Source organism: Sciurus vulgaris, assembly GCF_902686455.1.
Source record: "Sciurus vulgaris genome assembly, chromosome: 4".
Classification (NCBI taxonomy): domain Eukaryota; kingdom Metazoa; phylum Chordata; class Mammalia; order Rodentia; family Sciuridae; genus Sciurus; species Sciurus vulgaris.
In genome coordinates this window covers 83,458,303-83,483,235 of record NC_136464.1, presented here as the reverse complement: position 1 = coordinate 83,483,235, position 24,933 = coordinate 83,458,303, and the positions used below count along the sequence as shown (strand labels likewise).

The following is a 24,933-nucleotide window of genomic DNA, read 5'->3' as shown; positions in this document are numbered from 1 at the left end:
AGTGTGCTCATCTTTGGTTCTGAGACGTTAAAATACCTCATTTTATGAGGCAGAATTTTGTCATTTATCTCATTTTGTTTTGGTTTTATTTTGTTGCTATTTTTGACATCATTCATTTGATTTAAAAATATGTTTATTGAGGATCTTCACAGGGCAGGCACTGGAAGAATAACCATGAATAGAAAATATCTTAATACTAGTTTGCATTTTCGTCTTCTAGTACGAAAGAATTTTAAACAAGTAAGCAAATATCCAGTATTAACCAGGGAAAGTTACTGAATCAAAAAATGGAAGTCATCCGAGAGAAGATACCTTGGTAACCAGCTTTAGATTGGTTGATTCAGTAGGCCACTTGAGAAGTAGCATTTAAGGTGAGATTTAAAGGATGAAACTGAGCCCTCCACTGGGAAGAAAATGTGAAAGAGTGAAACAGGTTAAAAATAACATCACAAACAAAAGCCCTGAGGCCAGAAACACTCATGCTTCTCTCTACCCTAACTACTCTGTGGGAGACAAAGCTAAATAAATGGGCAAAAAACAGCACATTCCTAGTCTTATGTGAGCTTGAATGTTCTTGGTGAGGCGATAAGAAATTATTAGGGTCGTCAGAAAAGGAATCAACATGTGGTTTGAGTGATTGCCTCGAGTTCATTTAGGACTGCTGTCTGAAGAATGGGATGGAAAGATAAAAGCAGGTATAAGGGACTGTCAGTAATTCAAATGAAGAATTATAGTAGTTTGCATGAAGGCAGAAAGATTTGAATTATATTTTGAAATTAGAATGTTATATTAATTTGATTAGGTTAAATTTGGGGGTCATTACTAGACTTTTGGTTTAGGCAGCTGGATGGATAGTGTTCCTATTTACTGAGAAGTGAAAAATGAAAAAAAAAAAAAAAAACAGATTTAGGGTGGGAACTCAAGAGTTCAGTTTTGACAGTTAATTTTGAGATGCATGTGAAAAACAGATGCGATTGAGACTCTAAGGAGAAATAGGAATGGAAAAATGAAGTAGGGATTAATCAGGATACATAAGGAATTCAATATCATATGAATGAATTGGAACACCTTGTGTAAAAGCACAGAGGGAGATGGGAAGGTAGACAAACATCACAGCCAGAGGGACCCCCCAAATTTAGACATGTTATCAAGGAAAAGGAGACAGGAAGAAAACCCAAAGACTGTGGAATCCCAGAAACCAAGAAAAGAAGGTGCTACAAGACATGGGTGATCACAATTTTCAACAGCAAAGTCAAGATACTCCACATTTTTCTCCCAAAATGTCCTCCAAATAACAAGCAGAATGATAACAGAAACAGATTTCTCAACTTTAATGAATTAGACACATCTCTAAAGTATAAAAACATGAAGATTGAAAGAGATGGAAGAATATTTATGACCTATCAGGACAGTAGAATGTGAAATTTAAGTGCATGTGGGGAGGGGCATTGATGATGAAGAAGTCCACTTATGCTGCCAAACCTTGAAGGTGCACAGTGTCTGTGTTACAGACAGGGCAGAAAACTGAAAACAGAACTCTTGGAGTTTAGATCTCTTGCTTCATAATGTGAGTGGACCATGAAGCATCTTCAAACATTTCTGCTGAGGTGGAAAAAAGAGATCCAAACAAACTCAGAAAAGGAATTTGAAGAGAAAAAAAAAATAGTGAAAAAGCCAAAGAAATTTTTTTAAAAACCTGTAATTTCTCCTCTCAAAATGATGCTGCATCTATAAGTTAACAATAGGAATCACATAAAAGGAAAATTCAGAGAACAAGAGTGAGATACTAGAAAGGCAAATATAACAAACAGGTCTTTAAAAAAAAAAATCAGTAGAAGGATTGGAATATAAAATCAAGAAAATCTCTTCAGAAAGTAGAGCCAGGAGAGAAAGATTTCTGTGTTTAATTAAAGTACTGATCCAGAAAAGGATATCCAGAAAGGAAGAACAGAGAAAACGGTGGGGAGGAAATTATTTTATATGTACACACACACACACACACACACATTTGATTCCAAGAATTAAAGGACATAAAAATATAAATTTAAAAGTCAAACTGTTTCACAAAATGAATTTCAAAAAGATACCTAAGACGTGATTGTGAAATTTTAGAACACCAAAAATAAAAAGAAGATCCTAAAAACTTCCATAGAAAAAATCCCATAAAAAAGGAACAGACATCCAAATGTCACTTTCCACAACCATTTCAGAAGCACGTGTACAGAGCCAAGGTAGGGAACTGGCTGCCTGGATCTGAATCCTGACTCTACGTGCAACGTGTCCTTGCTCAGTTAATTTCTCACGTGCGAACATCAATTAAGATGACTACCTTGGAGTTCTGTTATGAGTGTCAGGTGAGCTCATATTTAGGAAGTGCCAGAAGAGTGTCTGACACCTAATATTTGCTATTTAGTGAATTTAAAGAAGATAAACTGTACAAGTTTTTAAAGTTCTGAAGGTCAGTGAATCACCACATAAACCCCTAATTAAAACTCTTGAACAGGTATGCGATCAGAAAAAAAAAATTTAAGTCATGCTAAATGTATTTTTTAAATTCACTTTCTCTATATTTTTCCTCCGGGAGTTCCAAAATTATGAGCATCACTAAAATAGGAATCAATCTAAGAAAGAAGAAGATACGGTAGCCAGGAAATGAAATATAATACAGGAGAAAAGCCAAGAAAAGGACCAGGATGACAGCAGGATAGCAGGCCTGTGAAAATCAAAGGAACGATTTCAGGAAAATAAATGAAGTGTGTGATTTCGTGCCAAATTTGACCATGACGAATATTATACTGAAAGGCGGAATAAAAGTAGCAAAGGGTAAAAGGAAATGAGGAAATAAAAATAAATCAGGCAATTACAAACTATAGGAAAAACAAAATGTTATTCAAGAAAGGAAACAATCATTATGCTACTTGGCAAAGCAGAGAGAAATATTTACTTAGTCCAGTGATACAAATACTTAATAGTGATTCAACTAAAAATGGTGACATAGAGAGGAAAGCTGCATTTCCAGTTGCTCCCGGTGGCTAAGGATTCAAGGAGTGGGAGAGTACTGCTTCTCAGCAAAGTGGGCAAAAGAGGGAGTCCACTGTAATTAAGTATCAGATAAGCCAGTTGTGGCAGTGGTGCTGGTTCACCGCCAAAGGAAGGGATACCACAGAGAGAATCGCAATTGTCTTGGAAAAACCTGTAGATCAGAAAAGCAGACTGAACATAACTGATTCAGAGACTGCACAGCAAACTGGTATTTGAAAAGTGCTGTTTCTCAACTGGTGGCAGAGAGCAGAGGTCCGAGCCATCTGGAGGTGGCCACATTGCAGCTGCTGCTGAGGAAGTCAGGAGATCACAGCAAACATTGCCATGAGGATCCGGCAAGTGCCTAACAAGTGGGTTAGGGTACCTAGAAAAATGTGAGTGAAACAGGCACAGAGAAAATTGTATCCAGGGTGATTCAAGTAAGAAATAGAAAGGGTAGTCCAACTTGCTTTCCTTTTGAGTATGGTGTCTCATGTGACCAGCTGAAGCAGTTTGGGAATCTGAACAGGCAGGTGTGAATACATTCAGGGACTAAGCCTGGGAAGGCTGTATTGGTGGGCAGCACAGTGTGTTAGACCTGTGGAGGGTCAGGTCCCCTGACTGAGTAGAAACCTCAGGATCCAGACTCTGAGATCCAGCTTCTCAGGAGAGATCAGCATCTTCCCAGCCCTAGGTGTTGTGTTGATCTAATTTCTCCAGAGCAGATACCACCCAACAAAGTCCCTAATGCCTGATTAGACCAAAACCCCACCAGCCAGAACTTCCCTCTTAGAACACTGCAGTAGCCTCAGCCTGGGAGTTCTTTGATCTAATCTGTGCAGATAAAACTCCAACGACAGTACTTCCCATTCCATCATAACTTATCCTGGGAAGTTGAAAGCTATTTCAACCATCTTTAGTATTAGAACACTCCAACTGGCAGCTTGGTGAGCAACAAAAAAAAGAGGAAGCGGTTCACTCTCCCAGCACATATCCCAGAAAAAATGAAGACTGTTGGGCATAAGCAGTCACCACCCATCCTTGCTGATAGTTTCAAAGACCTCGGTGGAGACGATTCTTTCACTTTTCATTAAGATTCTTTTTTTTTTTCTTTTTTTCCCGTGTGTGTGTGTGTGTGTGTGTGTGTGTGTGTTTTCTTGCTGTGCTGCTTGGCTTGTGGATATATATACATACAGATATTTGTTTCTTCTCATTTTTAGCATTTTTTTCATGACAGTTATTTGTCCTTGTCTTCTGAGGGTTAAGAATTTTTTGCTTATTTATTTTGGTTTTGTTTAGTTTTAGTTTTGTTTCCTTTTCCTTTCTTATCCTGCTAACAACTACATTCTTTTATTCTCTCTCCCTTTACTTTTTCTATTTTCTCTCCTCCTTTATAGTCAACATTTTCTATATCTACTTTTTCTCTATTCACATTTTGAACATTCTAAACTACCTTTTACTTTCCTATCAGATTTTCTTTTCTCTTAATGGACTGTATTTTTACCATCTTTTAGAATTATTAGGTTTATATAACTCCTACCCCTAATGTTGTTGCAGTTATTTGTACCATACAGGATGCGTACACGGTGTAGTTTAACTCCTGTTTACATTAATGCCAGATCTAGTTCACAGCTATTTATTGGTTTTTGTTGTTGGCTACTGCTAACCACACCATTCCTGTTTTTGTGGTAGTGTTATAGATGTCATAATAGGCACTGAGTATTGATTTTAATGCTGTATACTGTTTACTTCAGTTGTTGCTATCATTTGTTTCCCCCTTATCTGTGAAGTACTGGGAATCTACAGGATAGAGACTAACATGCTGAACTAAACCCAACCAAGAGACAGTGTATCTTTCTTACACACAAAATAACCACACTCAAACCTCAGCAATACTTTAATACAAAGAGCAGAAGAGGTAAAACCCCCAAACTAATGGCCAGGCTCTGAGTAGAAATGGTTGGGGGGGTGAGGGAGGCTTTGGTCCCATTTGATCCCCCCATCTTTGAGGGGTCTTGATCTATATCACTCTAGGACACTTTGGCAAGAGGATGCTACATCCTTAAAAGGCTCACACATAAAAGTGGAAGACAAATTCCTCACAACAGATGCATAAAATCCAACACCGGATTACCAGAAATATGAAAAATCTAAGTAACATGATGCTTTGTAAAGTTTATAATTCACCAGCAATTGACTCCAAAGATATCAAAGTGAATAAAAAATCAGATAAAGAATTCAAAAGAATGATTATAAAAATGATCCATGAATTCCCAGAAAACACAAAAAAGTAACTGATTTAATAAAGTAAGTCAGAATATGAATGAGAAATTCAATAAGGAAGAAAGAGATGGAAAAAGAACAGAAATCTTGGAAATGAAAGACAATAAATCAAATAAAAATTTCTGTTGAAGCCTGTGTAATTGATTAAACCATGCTGTAGACAGTCTCAGAGGTGGAAGAAAATATGACTTGCCTTCAATATTCTGACAGTATTAAAGAAAAGAAAGTAATCATGACCAGAATATGCAAGCATGCTGGGACAACATTAAGAAACCAAAATTAAGAATCATTGAAGTTCAAGAGGTTTGTGAGATGCACGCTAATGGTATGGATAATCTCTTCAAGGAAATAATAACAGAAATTTTTCTGAACATTGAAAATGAGGTGGACATACAGATACAGGATGCCTTCAGAACCTCAAATAGGCAAGATTAAAAAAGAACCTCTCCATGACACATTATAATTAAACTGCCTAACATTATAATTAAAATGCCTTATTCTTCTATAAGGACAGAATTTTTAAAGCCACGAGAGAAAAACTTCAGAGCTCACATTTAGAGCCAATCACAATTATTTCTGATTTCTCAGCATGTACTCTAAAAATCAGGGGGACTGGGAATGATGTGTTCCGAGCCCAAAAAGAAAATAGCTATCAACCAAGATTGCTATCCAGTAAAACTATCCTTCAAAATTGAAGTCGAAATAAAAACCTTCCAAGATAAGCAGAAACTAAAAGAATTCATGACTATTAAGCTAGCACTACAGAAAATACTTAAATACTTCACACATAAGAAATCAAAAACAAACCCCAGAACTCAAAGATGAACAAATCTCATTTAAAGAGTAGCTAAACAAATGAAAAACTAGTCTAAATTAAGCATTAGAAATAAATCAAAATGGCAGGAATTAATAAACATCTTTTTATGATAACTTTGAATATAAATAGTATCAGCTGTCCAATTAAATGACATATGCTGGCAGAATGGATTAAAAAACAAGACCCAACTATATGCTGTTTGCAAAAGACTCACTTCACAGGCAAAGACAACCACAGATTGAAAGTGAAACAATGGAAATCAATACACCATGCAAGTAGATTCTGAAAACAAGCAGGAGTAGCTATTCTGATAGTCAGCAAAGTAAATACCAAGCCAAAATCACAAGAGGAAAAAGAGCATTTCACACTGGCAAAGGGAACAATCAAGCAAAAAGATATAATGATAGTAAATATTTATACCATAAAACATATTAGACACGTAGACCCCAGTACAATAATACTGGGTGATTTCAACATACCTTTCTCACCAGTAGATAGATTTCCAGATAGACTCTTTGGATCTAAAAATATACATTATAAATCAAATGGACTTAACAGACATCTATAGAATTTTTATCCAACAACAGCAAAATCTAATTATTTCTCAGCTGTTTATGAAACCTTCTCCAAAAGAGATCATATTGCAGTCCACAAAGAAACTCTCAGAAAATACAAAAAAAAAAAAAAAGATATAATTTCTTGCATCTTATCTCATCATAATGGAATGAAATTGGAAATCAACATTGAAAAACCCTACAGAAACTATATAAACTCATGGAGATTAAATAATATACTTTTTTTGATACTGGATGAACACAGGGGTTCTTAACTACTGAGCCACATCCCCAGTCCTTTTAATTTTTTATTTTGAGATGAGATCTCACTAAGTTGCTGAGACTGGCCTCAATTGCAATCCTCCTGCCTCAACCTCCCAAGTCACTGGAATCACAGGCATGAGCCACCATGCCCAGTTGAATGAACAATACACTTTTGAATTATGCCTGAGTGATAGAAGAAATCAGGGGAGAAATTTAAAAATTCATAGAATTAAATGAAATAGTGATACAACACACCAGATTTTCTGGAACACTATAACATGGCTCTAAAAGAAAAAATTTATAGATATGGGTTCCTACATAAGAAAATCATAAAGATCCCAAATATATAACCCAATAATGTGTTTCAATGCCCTTGAAAAACAAAAACAAATCAATTCCAAAAACAGAAGGAAAGAAATAATTAAGATCAGAGCTGAAATCAATGAAATTAAGAATTTAAAAAGTACAAAGGATCAATGAATGAAAGGTTGTTCTCTGAAAAAACAAACAAGATTGATAAACCCTTAACCAAACTAACCAAAGAAAATAAAGAAGACCCAAATTAATAAGAATTATTAATAAAAAAAGGATAAATCACCACAGACATCCAGAGGATCATTAGGGACTGTTTTGAAAATTTATACTCCAATAAACTGAAAAAAAAAAAAAAAAAAACTAGAAGAAGCGAATACATTTCTAAACCTATATGACCTATATGGCCTGCCAAAAATGAATCAAGATGACATAAAAAACCTAAATAGACCAATAACTAGCAATGAGATAGAAGCAATAATAAAATGTCTTCTAATGAAAAAAAAGATGAACCAGATGGATTCTCAGCTGAATTCTACCAGATCTTTGAAGAAGAACTAATGTCAACGCCCTCCAAAAATTCCACAAAATAGAAAGGGAAGAAGTACTTCCAAATTTATTCTATGAAGCCAGTATCACCCTTACACTAAAATCAGGGGACAACTGGTCAAGGAAACCCACCTAGCTCTGCACTCCCACTCCAATCCAACTTTTTGCAGGACCTGCTGGGAGAGATTCGTCTGGTCAGAAACTCAGAAGGGCAAGGGCTGAAGAGATGGTATGGAGACTGAACCCAAGACCAGGAAACATGGTGCCTGAAGGTGACATAATGGACCAAGAATTGGGTCCCCCACCACATGAGTGGAACCCAGGGGAAATTCCTGGGGTAGTCTTCCAGCATAGACCAGCAAGTACTGGGTGCTGAAGGTGTGCTGATTTAAAAATCTCTAGACCAATTGGCATTCAGTGAATAGCCTGGAGCCCACCTAAGCCTAACCCCTGCTTCCAGGAATTCCTCCTACAGGATTAACTCTCTCACCTCAGCAACCCAGAGGGTGGAGCATCATGCTCCAGACAACCCCACCTAAAACTGCCAAGAAGAGAAGTTGAGAATATTTTGAACTTCAATGGAAGGAATTCTTTCAATTTTCATCAAGATCTTTTTTTTCCTTCTTTTTCTCTGTTTAATTGTGACCTTAATGGTACATGGACATTTATACATACTCATATCCATACTCATATTTTTTTATCATTTCTAGCATTTTTGAAGGCAGTTTTTTTTTTTCATGGATTAGTTTTTTATATATAAAGTAAAAAATTTTAAATTAAAAACAAAAGAATACAAAACAAAACTAAAATATACTAATCAAACATCCTAGTTCACAAAAAACTGTCCAGCCTTTGAAATTATAAACCATTTTGAAAACTTGTTGTTTTTATTGTTGGCAATAATTGATCATATCATTTCTGACTATTGTGATAATTAACATTGTAGACATCATAGTAGGAACATAGTGGCTTAACATTGTAGACATCATAGTGGCTTAATGTGTATATTGTTTGTATTGGTTATTGTTATTATTTATTTCCCCATCAATGGTGAGGTACTGGAAAACTCATAGGCACTATAAGGTCACAATTATCTATCCACAGATTAGAAACTCTACTGCCTGGATGGGTAAACACACAAAGGACATGAAACAGCAAGGGGACAAATTGCCCCAAACAAACCAAGATACTCCAGTGAACAGAATCCATCAATACCACAGTGGAAGAAATGTCAGAGAAGTTTAGAATGTACATCATTAAACTGATCTGTGAAGTAAAGGCCAGTATAAGAAATGAAATCAGAAAGAAAATACAAGAAGTAAAAAAATCACTTCAATAAAGAGATAGAGATTCTGGGGGAAAAAAAGCAGAAACCCTTGAAATGAAAGAAACAATAAATCAAATTAAAAATTAAACAGAAAGCATCACCAACAGACTAGACCACTTGGAAGGCAAGAGTTTCAGGCAATGAAGATAAAACATATAATCTTGAATATAGAGTTGACCACAGAGAAATTATGTCAAGAAACCATGAACAGAACTTCCAAAAACTATGGGATAACATGAAAATAACAAATCTAAGGTTTAATGGGATAGATAAAGGCACAGAGATACAAACCAAAGGAATACACAAATCTTTTCAATGAAATAATATCATAAAATTCCCCAAACCTAAAGAATAAAATGTAAAATCAAATACAAAAGGCTTATAGGACCTCAAATGTACAAAATTACAACAGACCCACACCAAGGCACATTATTATGAAAATGCCTAATATACAGAATAAGAATAGAATTTTAAGGGCTATGAGAGAAAAATATTCAATTATACAAGGGGAAACCAATTCTGATCTCAGCTGTTTTCTCAACCCAGACCCTCAAAGCTAGGTGGTCCTGGAATAACATATACGAAGCCCTGAAAGAAAATGGATACCAACAAAGAATCCTATATCCAGCAAAATTAAGCTTCAGATTTGAAGATGAAATAAAAAACTTCCATGATAAACAAAAGCTAAAAGAATTTGCAACTACAAAGTCTGCCCTACAGAACATTCTCAACAAAATATTCCATGAAGATGAAATAAAAATAAAAAGTGAAAACTAGTGAAGGGAGAAACTACATAAAAGGAATAGTCAGTCAGAGAAGAAAGTAATTCAAATTAAAAATTAGAAATAAACCAAAATGGGAATGCAAATCATATCTCAATGATAACCTTCAACAATAATGGCCTAAGCTCATCAATCAAAAGACACAGGCTGGCAGATTGGATTAAAAACAAGACCCAACAATATGCTGTCCCAAGAGACTTACCTCATAAGCAAAGACATTCACCGACAGAAGGTGAAAGGATGGGAAAAAACATATCACTCACATGGATTGCGTAAACAAGTAGGGGTTTCTTTCCTTGTATCAGATAAAGTGGACTTTAAGCCAAAGTTAATCAGAAGGGACAAAGAAGTACATTTCATACTGCTTAAGGGAATTATACATCAATAAGACATAACAGTTGTAAATATTTATGCTCCATAGAATGGAGCATCCTCTTACATCAAACAAACCCTTTTCAACTTCAAGAATTGAATAGACCACAACACAATAATACTGGGTGACTTTAACATGCCTCTGTCACCACTGGATAGAAAAACAAAAACTAAACAAAGAAACTATAGAAATAAGAAATACAGTTGATAATTTAGACTTAACAGACATACTTAGAATATTTTATCCACTAATAACTGAATACAGTCTTCTCAGCAGCACATGGATCCTTCTCTAATATGTTATACAAGTTATCACATATGTTGGCAAGCAATTGAAATATTACTTTAATATATTTTTAGCATCTGTAGGGTTATTTTCATAGCTCCCTTTCCATTGATATTAATTTTTGTGTTCTTTTTTTCTTGATTAGACTTGTTTGATTTTTATCAAATTCTAGCTGTATTATTTCTTCTTTATTTCATATATTTCTGTTTCTACTCTTATTTTTTCCTTCTTACAACATAATTTGAAAATATTTGATTGTTATTCTAGCTTATTTCTGATATAAGTACTTTGTTATAAATGTTCATCTGAGTACTATATCACAGAAATCCTGATATTTTAAGCTTTTATTATCACTTAGTTCAAAGCACTTTTATTTACTTTTCTTGTGATTTCTTCCTTGACCTTTGAGATATTTATAAGTGTGCCATTTAATTTTGAAATAGTTGGTATATGGGGGTGGGGTTCTATACATCTTAAGGTGACTAACCAGGGATTGAACTTGGGAGCACTCAACCACTGAGCCACATCCTGTCTTTTTTTGTATTTTATTTAGAGGCGTTCTTGCTGAGTTGCTTAGCACCCCACTAAATTGCTGAGGTTAGCTTTGAACTTGAGATCCTCCTGCCTCAGCCTCCCAAGCGACTGGGATTACCAGCATGCACCATGGTGCCCAGCAGTTGATTTTTTAAAATTTGTTCTAATTGTTTTTTGATTTTTTTTTTTTTGTTTTGTTTTTTTGTGTTTTTTCTGCAGTGCTGGGGATTGGACCCAGGGCACTCTACCAACTGAGCTATATTCCCAGCCCTCTAATTGTTTTAATTTATATATCTACAATTACCTGAAAAGGCTTTAAAAGTACCTTTCTTTTCTAACTACATATTTGTTTGTGGTCATATTTTCTTCATATATTGCAAATAAAACTGTTTCATAGCAAATAAAGAAGTCTATGAAAATTCAGCAGTTTTCAAGTATTCAAAAGACATGTTTTTTAAAATCATCACTAAAATTTTTGTTTTGGAAAATATAGTTAGTTATTTTTATCAAAATACATTACATTTCATGCTAACATGTAATGAGTTTTATTGCTATTTTTAAATTGTCAAGTATTTATCAGATAACAAATAATGAACAGATAATAATGTCTGTTTCCATATCAAATATGGTAAATATAACAAAAGTTCTTTAAGGTTTTCAATAAAATTCAAAAGTGTAAAGAGTCCTGAGACCTAATAGCTTGAGATCTTGTTTATACCACTGTTCTTCTTAAGTCAGTTTAAATGAAAGGTCTCAATTTTTATGGAAAGTAACATATGTAACAGTAGTTAATGGCCCAGGCTTGGCAATCAACTTGACCTGGCATATTAGTTAGCTTTCCATCACTGTCACAAAATACCTGAGATACTAAATTTAAAAGGGCAGGTTTACTTTGGCTCACAGTGTTAGAGGTTTCAGTCTATGGTGAGTTGGCACTATTGTTTTGGGCCTGTGGTGAGGCAGCACATCATGGCAGGAGCACATGGTAGAAGAGAGCTTTTCACCTCATTGCAGCCAGGAAGTAGAGAATGGGGTCCCTTTGAAAGAACACCCTAATGCCTTTTTTCCACTATGCCCTACTTTTCCAAGTTCCACCACCTCCCAGTAGCACTTCAGGCTGGGGATCAAGCACTCAACATACTGGCTTTTGGGGATATTGGCAATCCAAACTATAACACCTAGATTTAAGTCCTGGCCGTGCCACTTACTAGGTCTGCTATGTTCAACAAGCCTTGAGTTTTCTGCTCCTCAGCTCCTCATGTGTAAGATGTATAGAATTGTACTTCCTACTTTATGAGAATTAAATGCAACAGTTGTTAAACATTTAAACCAAGAATGGTCATTGCCATTACAAGAATTTTACTACTTTACAAGAGTGATATGGTTCTGATATAACAGTGGGAGGTATTCCAAATCCTTGAAGTTCTCCTCTTCCATCAGAAAGCTGTTTCTGCAAATGTAATACCAGCTAGATTTTTCTCCAAACTCACTGTTTTTTTAAACAGATTTCTCAATACAAGCAGCATTAAACATTGCTTTTTTTTTCTATTAGTCTTTGTCAAAAAACATGTATGACATCTGTATAAAAAAATCACATGTGGAAAAAAGTCCTATTGCAAATACTGTATCAGAGTTAATATGAGTAAGTACTAGGCACTGATCGAGGAGATGAACTTGACAATTATCTAATGATGACTTCCCTATGTTTCCAAATTGCTTGTACTGCATGTATATAAATTAATGGACCCAATCAGAAAATTTTTCTATGTCAATGCATATAGCATGTTGAATATCTGTAATCTACAGAGCTTTCAAAACATTTTAATACTATATAACACTGTAACAAAATTCTCATAATCATTATGGTTGTACCTGCAATAATACAAATTCCTTACTCAATGTAATTGATAAACAGCAGGAACTTCATATGTATCTGTGGGTGCCATATAAAAGCACCTGAATTAGTATATTAGTAAGGTTCCCTGTAGCTAATTACAGTCAGATACATTTTCTTTTCAAAGTCTCAACCACCTTTAAGACTCTAAAACCATAATTAAAATTGGATATTTATCCAGTTATCTTCAAGTGTACTGTTCCCTCTTTTGTCATTTCCATTCTTTTATTGCCCATTTCCTGTGTTCTTTTTATTTCTAATTTCTAGTTATAACATTTTCATGAAGTTCTTTTTATGTTTGTTTCTCTCCTGAGAACATCTATCTTTCCATTCATTTCAAGGGTATTTTTATCTCAAAGGGTATAATTATAATAGCTGTCTTTACATCTGATAATTCCAACATCTGGATTATCCTGCAGTTAGCATCTTCTTGATTATCTTTTTCCTTGGGAATTGGCCACATTTTCCTGGTTCTTCCTGTTTAAGTAATGATGGATACTGAGTTGTATAAACTCTGGGTTCTGTTAGAATTTTCTGAAAAATGTTGATACAGGCAATTAACCATTAGGCTCAGATTGCAAGTTCTGTCTCACCTTCTGTGAATGGAAATTCCAATCTCAGTGTCATCTCTGAAGGATTTGCTATGCTCCTTTGGGTCTGTCCTATGCATGCCAGCTCAGGGAGTGAACCTAGAACTTGCAGAAAAACTTGCATTCAGACACAGAATTCGAATATACCCTTTTCCAGCTCACTTCTCATCAGGATTTTCCCAATACCCAACCCATATCTGCCATGCCCTAGGGCCCCTGGCTCTTTCCGCTAGAAACCTGTATTTCTGTGTTTTAGCTGCTCATGATACTACCACCATGCAGCTTCACAAGCGGGGCTCATCTTGAGAGGAAAAAGAAAAAACAAAAACAAACAAAAAACAACAAAGGAAAAAAAATAAAGCAAGTAAACAACAAAACCCCAGCAAATATTCCTATATAGGTTGCTTTTCTGTTTTGATTGTTCACAGAATTTGCCTACTTTTTTTTCTTTTTTTCCAAATGCTCAGACAGTTATTTTTTGTTTTTGGTACATTTTTGTCTTTAGTTGTCATTAGCAGGAGAAATAAGTTTTAGTAGTTTTATTCTGCCTTCATGGAAACCATTTATTCCTCTGCTTACGTCCCCCCAATTTTTCTTTCACCAGTCTCACATCATTACTTTGCTCTAGACTTTCTCTTCCCAGTTTCTTAAATGGCCAAGTTTGTTTCTGTATCAAGCCATTGCACCTGCTCCTCCCTATTTAAAATCTATGACCTTTTCTGACTTCTGCACTATTATAATTCCAATAGACTTGTTGGATGGCCGGTAAGCCTGCTAAACTGAAAATCAATCACTTTAAACAGTCTGAATATTCCAGTTCAAACAAAAATAAAGTACAAGCTTGTTAAGAGGACTTCACACCAAACTCCCAAATTAAAGAGTTCTCATTCTAAGTCTTGAGAGAAAAATATGTGCCAATATCTTCCCATCTTACCTTTCAAGAACTTTGCAAGTTGGATACTTTCTTTTTTATAGTTTGAACAATTTTTAAATGTTTCTTTTCTTCGATGTTCATTTTGCAAGATTTATAACTTGCACTGAAGTTTGCTTTTCTTCTGTTGATAATAAAGAGTATCCACATAACTCCATGACCTGTGAATTTCAGGCTTCTCTTTTTTGTGTGCTTTGTAAATTTGATTCTGCTTAAGAGATAGTATAGATAGTACTGTAGGAATAATAGACTGTCCTAGGTTCACGTCCACTTCTCTACTTCTTAGTTGTGAAACCTAAGTAATTTAAGCACCTGGACTTTTCTTTATGAGAGAAAATCATAAAGGGTGACACTGTGTATGTACTGCATACAAAATCATGAAACAATTATTTTCCAATCACTCTAGAATAAAAAGGTAGTTTGAGCTCTCCCAGAGCTTCTTTTCCTCCTGCTTCCACTTCTTTGCTCTCTCTGACCTTTTATTTTAGCAGACAGGCAGTGAATTGACCTCACAGAATTCCTGTGAATCAAGCTTTCTGATGTAGAACTGTGTTTAACTTTTTGGAGCAAGATTCAAGTTGCTTGAGACCTTTACATGCCTCCAGCCAAGATTTTGCCTCAGTAAATAATATTCATAGTGATATTTTTGTTTTATCTTTATTGGATTTCTATAGAAATGTTATTTTCCCTTTTGAAAATTCATTTAACATACAATACTACTAAGCATAAGAAACCTATTCGTTATTCATGATTTATGATAACTACACATAGTAAACAAGCAATTAGATAATTATTTAAAGAACGACTTGTGGTTTCCTTGTTAAAGATCACCAGATAAAAATGTCCTTTCCTGCCAATAATGCTTTTGTGAAAATATTAAACTAAAAATTTAAGTAATTTTCATATGCCATTTGAGAAACAAATATACTTGTCTTCCTTACAGGTAATAGGGATTTAAAAAATGAGGAGATCTCATTTCAAACTTTATCATAATTGTAAAAGAAAGTGTAAATATGACTCACATATCAGAGTGTTCTAATATCTAATTGAACTACTTTAGCTTTCTAAGTTTTATTACTTAAAGAGTATTGGCACACAGTATTTTTTACAGATTAAAATTTTACTAAATTTCATGATATCTATGAATCACATTGAAATTATTATCATTATTATTATTTTGGCACTAGGGATTGAACCCAGGGATGTTCTACCACTGGGCTACATCTCCAATCCTTTTTTATTTGATAGGGTCTCATTAAGTTGCTGAATCTGACCTCGAACTTTGAATCCTCTTGCCTCAGTCTCCAGAGTCACTGGGATTACAGGTGTGTGCCACTGTACCCAGCTGAACTGTGTATATGATTAAATAGAACTATATTACTAAATTTGTTCCACTTATAGGTTTTTCAAAAAAAAGTGAATACTACAGTAAAAGTACTACTTTATTTCCTTGAAAATTGGGCTTGGGGCCTATTTAGGGATGTTTAAAAGAGCAACTCAAAATACTATTGGAATTAATTTTAGAAGTTCAATGATACAGGTTCAGGAGACATTCTATGTAAATTTTAACCCTCCAATCAAGATCAAAGGATACATACAATTTTTTTCTAAATTTATATGCTGATTTTTCTCACACTAGGGAAATCCATTCAGCTACTTTAAAAAAAAAAAAAAAGTGAAATGTCAAAAAAAAAGCTGCCCAAGTACATCTTTAAAATTACTTAAAATCTATTTTTAAATTAGAATTAAAAGAGAAAAGGCTAATAGTATTTTCTTTCAAGGGTTCATGCACAATTGTATACACCTGACTTCACAACAAACTGATCACTAGCAAAAAGTTAATAATGTTCTGATGAATAAATAGTTGCAAATTTCCATAAAATTAAAGTTCTTGGATCCCTGAGGTTGGGAGAGAGGAGTTCCCTTTTTGTGAAAAATAAAAAAAATTCTTTTGCAATTTAGTTTTTGGTTATTTTTCCAGATTTTTCTTATGTGTTAAGAATTAAAATATATAACATTAGACTATAAACCTCACCTGTTTTCTTAACTCAAAATTTTACTTATTTCCTATAAGTAAATCATAAATAGCATTTCCTTTCAGCCTTACAGAAATGTTTGTCATAACAATTTTAACTTCTGAAAGTATCATTTTCAAAATGCACACACAGGCACACACAAAACTAAAAATTCAACTCATTTCTGAGAATCAAGAGGAAGAGTGTTTGCACAGGTTTTAACAAACCAATTTAAAAAACAAAATGGTTTAGAACATTGTGGCTATTTAGGGTGGTAGTCTTAAAAATTCTCCCTTGACATACCATTAATAATTTTGAAACCCAGAAATTAATGAACAGTTGTACAAGATTAGAATAAAATTTTATAGAGGATTCTGGATGCATCTTGTTGGTTGAAAGGGTGAAAGAAAATTCTAATGCCACTGTTTGAGGCTATTCAAATTTCACCCTCCCAGTAAGGCCCATCCTAGATTGCACTAAATACTGTAGTCTCTCTACTCGGCAATCCTGATCTCCTTTGGTCGACATTTCCTCCATTGCATTTATTACCTGACATATGGCACAATTACTATTACCCATTTTTTCTTGCTAGAATAGAAGTTCCACAAGGGAAGGAATCTGCTGTTCATGCGCTTGTATACCAAAGTATCTAGAACAATGCTTCAGGAACCTGTTTCACTATCATTTCAAAACTTTTGGAAGGCTTTCAATTTAGTTTATACCATCAGGTTGTTTAAAAGATGTTATTTTTCATTTTGCTTCATTCTTAACTCCCTCTTTGTTGAAGAAAATCTTCCGAGTTTCCCAAAGCACTAGTCAGAATGTTATAAACTTTTTGCTGTAGAAACAAGTTGTCCCAAAGTATGTATAAACTAACCATGAGTTTCTTGCTTGTGCTAGTGTCATACAAGTTCAGTGTGGGATAAGAATTTGAAGGAATTCCGATCCATATAGTGACTCAAGGCTCAGGCGGACAGCTGTACCATCTAGAACGTGTCAAACCCCTTAGCCACTGCAGTAGGCAAAGTGTAACTGTATGGTACAGGGGATTTTTTTCATGCCTTTACTTGATTGGTATTTCACTGGAATGAACTAGTTTCGTGCACCCCATTTAATACCAAGGGGGTGGAAATCTAGAGGAGTATATGGAATGTTTGGTGATCATCACTGTATCATATGCATCCCGTATCTCACAGCATGTATCACATCCTATCTTTATTTCAGTAAAGTCTGTTTCCTCTATTGCAGTGTAAATTCATCCATGGCAAGGACAGGGTGTGTTTGTTTTGCTTACTATTGTATTCCAAACACCTGTTATATATAGCAGGCACCTGATAAGTAATTGATGAAAGAATAAAAAGCTAAAAAACAAATAGTCAAAATAATTAACCTTTTTAATTTTAAAGGAAAAATACTCTCCATAGGAAGGCATTTCTATTCTTATGTCCATCAGTAGCCAAATGGAACTCAATATAAACATTTTCAAAACACCAACTTTGGTTTAACGCACAAGTTTAAAAATAACTCATTAATGCATATATCAAGATGCTACTAACAAATCCATTTATATTCAAGATTGGTTACTGTATGTCAAAGGTCATCTATGGTTAACATTTTCATTACAATGAACTGTGAAATTCCAGTGAGAAATGCTTGCCTGAATCAAACTTTTTTAATCTTTAAACTTGGAGTTTAGCATTCTTGAAAATCTAATTCACTCATACACACATCCACAAACAATACACATGCACACACTCACAAACTGCTCATTAGGGCGTGAGGGCAATTTAATAGAAACAAATTAGATGTTGAAAGGACATTTGCAAAAGTGGGATACTGTTTGGACAACTCTACAGAATAGGCAGAAAATCCTAAAGGCGCATATAAATAATAGCCAGTGATAGCTACAGAAAAACCACACCTAAACATTAAGAATTTCACTAAACAAATTTGGTAAACTGAATCACTAGAGCCATGACTACAAGCCTTGCTCCATTCCACACAAACAAATCTCTACATTATAAGAATCCACATGCAACAGAGAAAATATAAATTATTTTTAATTTTAAAAAATGAGAAATATAAATCCTTGTTAAACACTTCATTTAAAAATAGGCAGCTTTATTTTAAAATGTGATAATGCTCAAAGATGGCAGTTAATTTACTCATATATGTAAAAATGTTTTTAAAGTATCAATACATTGGTTTATAAGTTATACACTGCCCTCAGCTGAATGTTTTTTCACCAAAATTTTCAAATAATTGTCAAAAAGAATTGTATGTTTTAAACCCACCTTAGTACTAAACATGGTTTCAGAGCTAAAGGGTGATGTATGAAATTTCAAGTTTTTGATGTGATGTAAATCACAAGAGCACAGATTTGAAGACAATTGAATGATAAACCAGTGATAAAAGCAGTTTTACTTGTGGGGCGGGTGTTGATGATTAAATTAATTTGCTCCAAATCAAGTTATTTGGGAACTATTAAACACAAAAAGTTAAATTTTTTTCCAATCTAAAAGAGGAATAGAAAGATGATGAAATTAACACTGTTTCACACATTCTGCTTTGTTTAAAATGGCGCTTAAGTTCAGCTTGTCTATGCTAAATAAATGTAACTTTTACTTAGACATGTATTTAATGCCAAGGATATTTAAACATTCATGATTAACCCACTGAATTGGAAAGGACTCTCAGTAACTACACAAAATCTGCTTCTGTAGCATTAGAAAGTGATCAAATCACTCTTCATTTTCTGAGGCAAAGGAACATTCTACAAATTCATGATGGAAACACAAAATTAAAAGGTTTTGAGAATATGCACAGTATAAATTCCATTTTTAAAGAAAATATATACATGAATATACAGAAAAAATGATTGTATAGTCACTAAAGTATTAATAATGGCTATGTCTCCAGGAGGTGGGATTATGATTATTTTATTATGCTGGGAAAATATTCTAAAAATAGCCAATTTAAGAACCAGAGTACTACCAGTGAAATTATTTTGTCCTTTCCTTTCTTCACATTGCAAATGTTTAAAGCTACCAACCAACATCAGTTTGTCACAGTGGCTACCTACATTCTGATACACTTAAAAGATCTCTTTGAAAGATGGAAAAACAGGCTAGGTGCAGTGGCACATGCCTGTAATCCTGGCAACTCAGGTGACTGAGGCTAGAGGGTTGAAAGTTTGAGGCCAGTCTCAGCAAATTGGTGAGGCCCTGTCTCAAAATAATAAATAAAACAGGCTGGGAATGTAGCTCAGTGGTAATGCACCTTGGGTTCAATTCCCAGTACTGGAAGGGAAAAAAAAAAAAGCTAGATTAAAGCAGCTTTACCTTACCACCAGTCTTCCTATCATTATAAAATTCTATAGGAAAATCAGTCTCTAACTCAAGTTTTTCTCCATTACCTTATTTACTTTTTAGGTACTGTTCCTACACCAGTTTAGACTGAGTATTATTGTTCCCTTCAAAAATATTTGTCTACACCAGCAACTTCTAATTAATAAAAGTTACATGTTAAGCCATTTTAAGACTAAACTTTTGATATATTGCTAATCATCTGGCAAAAATAAAAGAACCAAACTGTAAACCATAGTTTCATGTTTACAGTAAGTTAAATGTAAGGGTCTTGATTTTTTTGGAAGCCTGCATGTTAAACACTGGTGATTTTAAAGTTCTCAATGGAAATGGTGATGGCATTCACGTGAACCAAGCTAGCTCAAATTACAGCATAGTGAGGACATAATATAAAACAAAATGCCAGTAAACTCTATTTTTCAAACATCACCAAAATATCTTATAAATCAAAATACTTGACTCCAGAATTGTTTTCATCCATAGTAATTAGGACTCCTATAAAAAAGTGTGTGAATACACATGCCTTCATACTTCTTTACATTATCACACATCATTCACAATTACTTTTAAAAAGTCACATGGAGAACATTATAAAACTTGAAATAACATTAAATTCCACTTTTACATTAGTGGTCTGCTTTACTTTCAAAACATTTGTACAAGCTATACTTTCACTTATTACCTTATGTTTTGTTGAAAGGATATACCTTAGTCTTTAAGTTTTCAAGAATATTAACAAATAACAATATTAAATTCAAGTACACAAGTCCTTTAGACTATTCTGGAATATCAATTTTTATATGGCACAAGTCACACTGAGTAGATGATGCTTCCCAGATGTTGATGGCAGAGTACAGAATTATAAAGAAAAGCCACATGAGTAGACATATACTCTACTCTCAAACTGACAAAGGCTATTCTTTTATAATAGGTTTTGAAGGACAGCAGAGGGGAAAAAAAATTACAGAAAACTTCTTAATCGTATTTGGCTGCCCATTATTTAAAATTTCAATGGATTTAAGCAATTGAAATTATAAATACTCCCATTTAATAAAACACCCACACAATGACAAGAATGAGACTTTAATCAGTTTTAAGTGGAGTTTATAACACTAAGAGATAAAGGGTTGTTAACAAACACAATAACAAATGGACATCTGATTGGTATGAGGCATTATCCTGTACACATTATTTTTTTTTTTTTTTTTTTTTTTTTTGTGTATCCTCAGTGCATAGCATTTACACACAGAGCCACTGCTGCACAGCACAAGAGTATCTGAAGAGGCTGAATCAGAGTAAGGCTGTTTAACAGACTGAAATTTTTTAGTATATATATTCTATATGAAAACAGATTGAACTTTTGAACTGGCAGGTAGAAGGCAACTCTGCCAACTACTACAGTTAAAGCCCCCACTTTAGTGCACAGTTCCACCCCTTCCATCTGCATGCATGACACATTAACAGTATTTAAAGGTAAACGAGGCACTTTGTGGCAACCACAGCCATCGTTATGAACATATTGCACAAATTTTCTATAACTAAACATGTAATTTGTACCCTACTCGTATTTTTTAAAGCTGAAACATTTGATGCTGCCGGTAAACTCCACTTATGTTTATAACCTGTGCCACAGCAAAGAATGGTGATGCTGTTTATTCAACTACCCTTTTATAATTATGGCAAAAATGTCCAAGAGGAGTTAGAGGACTTGGGATGGTACAGGGCCCAAATGTAAGCTTTCTTAAGTGATGTCTTCAAGTAACTTCAGACATGTAAGCTGCTGCACATCCAAAAAGTCTAAGAAAACATTCCAGAAACTTGGGAAAGATTACCTACAGAATGTATTTCAGGTTAATTATGAATACTGTCATAAATAAAGTTTTAATTAGGACTCAAAAACCTTTCAGTCATAACAATTCTTGTCAAATTCTAGGGGTATGGTAACTGAAATAAAGGAAGGAGAGTATGTATAATATATATTTATATATATATATATAATATATATAATGCCATTTTTCCATTTCCAATGACTACACCATAAAATGTAAGCAAGGCTTCTCAAAAACACTGAAACATTCAAAATCAAAACCCTCATTCAGACCTTCACATTCCAAAGGAAAAATAATAACAGTGCAAAAGCCCATTATAATATCATTATTTATGACCTGGCCCTCCATGTTACATACTGGAACAATACAAGTTATGTTTTAATATGCTGTGCCCAAAACTATAAAAAAAGAACAATATTAATAACTAATTTCAAAACAGGAATAATGACTTTCATTTTAGTCAGTTATTTTCAGCTTTTATGAAACACATGGTTATCATAAATTTCAATGGTGAGATCTTAGGAATAGTTGTCTCCAGCTTTGCCAATTTAACTTATGAGCCATCAATACTCTATATATCAGTGTTTAAATATAAATGTGTAAATCCTAGGAGCTTTGTTAAAAATTTAAAAATTTTACTTGTTGAGTGAAATTGATGAGGTATGGAAAATGTCATAATTTACCAAGAAAATTTTAGATCAAGTTCTGCCTAATCTATTTACCATTAAATTCTATAAATGCTGCTCTAGTAGTTCCTATGCAATCGGTATTTGTAAATTATAACTAGTCAGACCACAGCTAGTGAACATTTCAGCACCAATAAGTTATTGAAAATGGGATTCTACACCATTAAGAAATATAATGGCTAGGTATTCAAATGTCAAAGTCAAGGTATAATTTGAAAGACACCAAATTTCTGGGGGGAAAATCCTTTTTAATAGTATCTTCACATTAGTTTTACAATAGTAGTTGTATCTGCTAAAAATCATATGCAGTCTGGGCATATCAAATATGTGATGGTGTTTAAGAAGTGAAATTGAAGCCCTAGTCCCAACTCTAACACTATGAAATGACTCAACACTGCATGTTAAAAAAAAACTATTCAATAGCAAATCAATAAAGCACGTGTAGGACAATTTCTACCAAAAAATTAAAAGCCTTCTTATTTATGCAGTGTTGAAAATTTACTGCAACTCTAATTCTTTTTAACACAATTTTTTTAATATACACATATACGTATTCAGTATTCAAGTAAAATTCCCTAACAGTTAATGACATTTAAAAAATGTGCAAAACTGCAAAACTCATTGTAATAGAATGTGTAAGGTCAAAAGGGTGGAACAGCTGACAGCTACTGGATTGAATAAGTGCATCATAAATCTTTAAAGAAAAAAAAAAAAAAACCACTTACTGTAGAATATGAAACTGAAATTTCCTGTGCAGCATTACAAAATATTTTATATTTAATGAGAAAAAAGAAGTTTGCAGGCAGCACATAGAAGCATCCACAGCAGGTATATGATTGAAAACTTAAAGTAAATATAAATTGTTGACTGATGCAGGTACTAATAGCATCTGACTTTTAGCACTGGCCTTGATTACACAGGAGATGGAGCAGTCATTACAGTTGAGAAAACATTTAATAAATCATTGTCAATTTTTATAACGTTTCAAGCCCATTCTTTGTTGATAGCCTCCACATTTATATGGTTAAGTCATTGTTGCTGTGTTTCTTTTCTATGCCCACATTGTTTCTATATCCCTTCATTTGTGGATTCTTAAGATGTTGCAGAAGGTTCATTCCTGTACCCCAATACAAATTCACTCCTTCTAGCTGCCTTTTCTAGCACCAATATGCTTAAAAAAAAATGCACAAACAACAAGCAGTGACAGCGGCCAATTCCTCAAATGTCCAGATTAATAATGATAGCATGCTAAAGAAAGGTGCGTGTAAATAGCTGGAGATGGTATATGGTCCAGAGTCCAGCATAAAATATATTCCTTTCTGAGCATTCCCTCCATTCCCCCAACCCAAATACATGCATTAGAAGGTAGCAAAACCCTTTAGAAACTTCTCTTAGCCAACTGTGAACTTATCTGTTGCCACAAGTGCAAAGGGGTAGGATGTGAACCTGTAATTCACAAAGCTTTTTAGCCACTTAGGTTGGTGACAGAATACAAAAGGAAAAATTCCTACGTATACACATCAGTCTGTCTCCACTTTTTATAAAACTGGAATAAAATGGGAAAGTGCCATCTTTATTTATCCTAATTGAATTTTAAATGTCCTTTTGACACAAAAAGGTATATACATGACACAGCTACACAACCTTTTTTTCAACTGGACAACAAGTGTCAAAACCCTGTGGATGTATAGGGTAAAACAAGATTGGTCAGGAAAAGAGAATTGTTCCTATTACTGGTAATCTGACACAATGTCCTATTGCCATTAAAAAAAAAAAAAAAAAAAAAAAAAAAAAAAAAAAAAAAAAAAAAAAAAGGTCCATTTTCAGTTTATTCAAGTTTGTTTTCATGGTATTTTTATCCCTCTTGATAAAAAAAAAATCAGACTTTTGTAATTTGTGTATGCTGATCTTCATCAAAAGGTTCATTCTCTGGATCAGAGTCAGTGGTGTCAGAATATCTATAATGATCAGGTTCATTGTCACTAACATCTGGTGTTACAGAAGTTGAACTGCTAGCCTCTGGATTTGATGGCTCCTCTACTGTTTTTGTAAAATACAGCTTCACCTAGAAAAAGAAAATAAAAAATGTAAATCTACAATTATGACTAATCTTAAATTACTTAGCAAAGACATGTATTTTAATAGATTCATTTAAAAATACTATAACAAACATATCTTTAAAGGACAATTGTCTTTCAAATAACCCTCTTCTGAGAGTTCTTATATATTCTTTCCTGCTAAATACTGAAAAAACAAACTGGGATCTTAATATACTATTTTTTAAGAAACATAAGCTACAAGCATTCACTAAATAATGCTACAAAGAAATGTAGATTGAAGTTCATCTATCATTCAACATAATGTAATTTTTCAGTCACGAAATTCAATTCACAAATGGCTGAATTCTTACTAGGGGGCACTTGACCACTGAAACACATCCCCAGTCCTATTTTGTATTTTATTTAGAGACAGGGTCTCACTGAGTTGCTTAGCGCTCACTGTTGCTGAGGCTGATTTGAACT

At 34.0% G+C, this 24,933-nt stretch overlaps 1 protein-coding gene across 2 annotated transcripts in view; it reads right to left on the bottom strand.

The window, feature by feature from the left end:
• Positions 1–20,963: 20,963 nt before the first annotated feature.
• Positions 20,964–24,933, bottom strand: part of PTEN (phosphatase and tensin homolog) — a 76,571-nt gene continuing 72,601 nt past the window's right edge. For both annotated transcript variants that reach the window (XM_079138310.1, XM_079138311.1), the window contains one exon: positions 20,964–24,476. In XM_079138310.1, the coding sequence (XP_078994436.1) occupies positions 24,291–24,476 (186 nt within the window). In that variant the 3' untranslated portion in view covers positions 20,964–24,290. The remainder of the gene's footprint in view (positions 24,477–24,933) is intronic.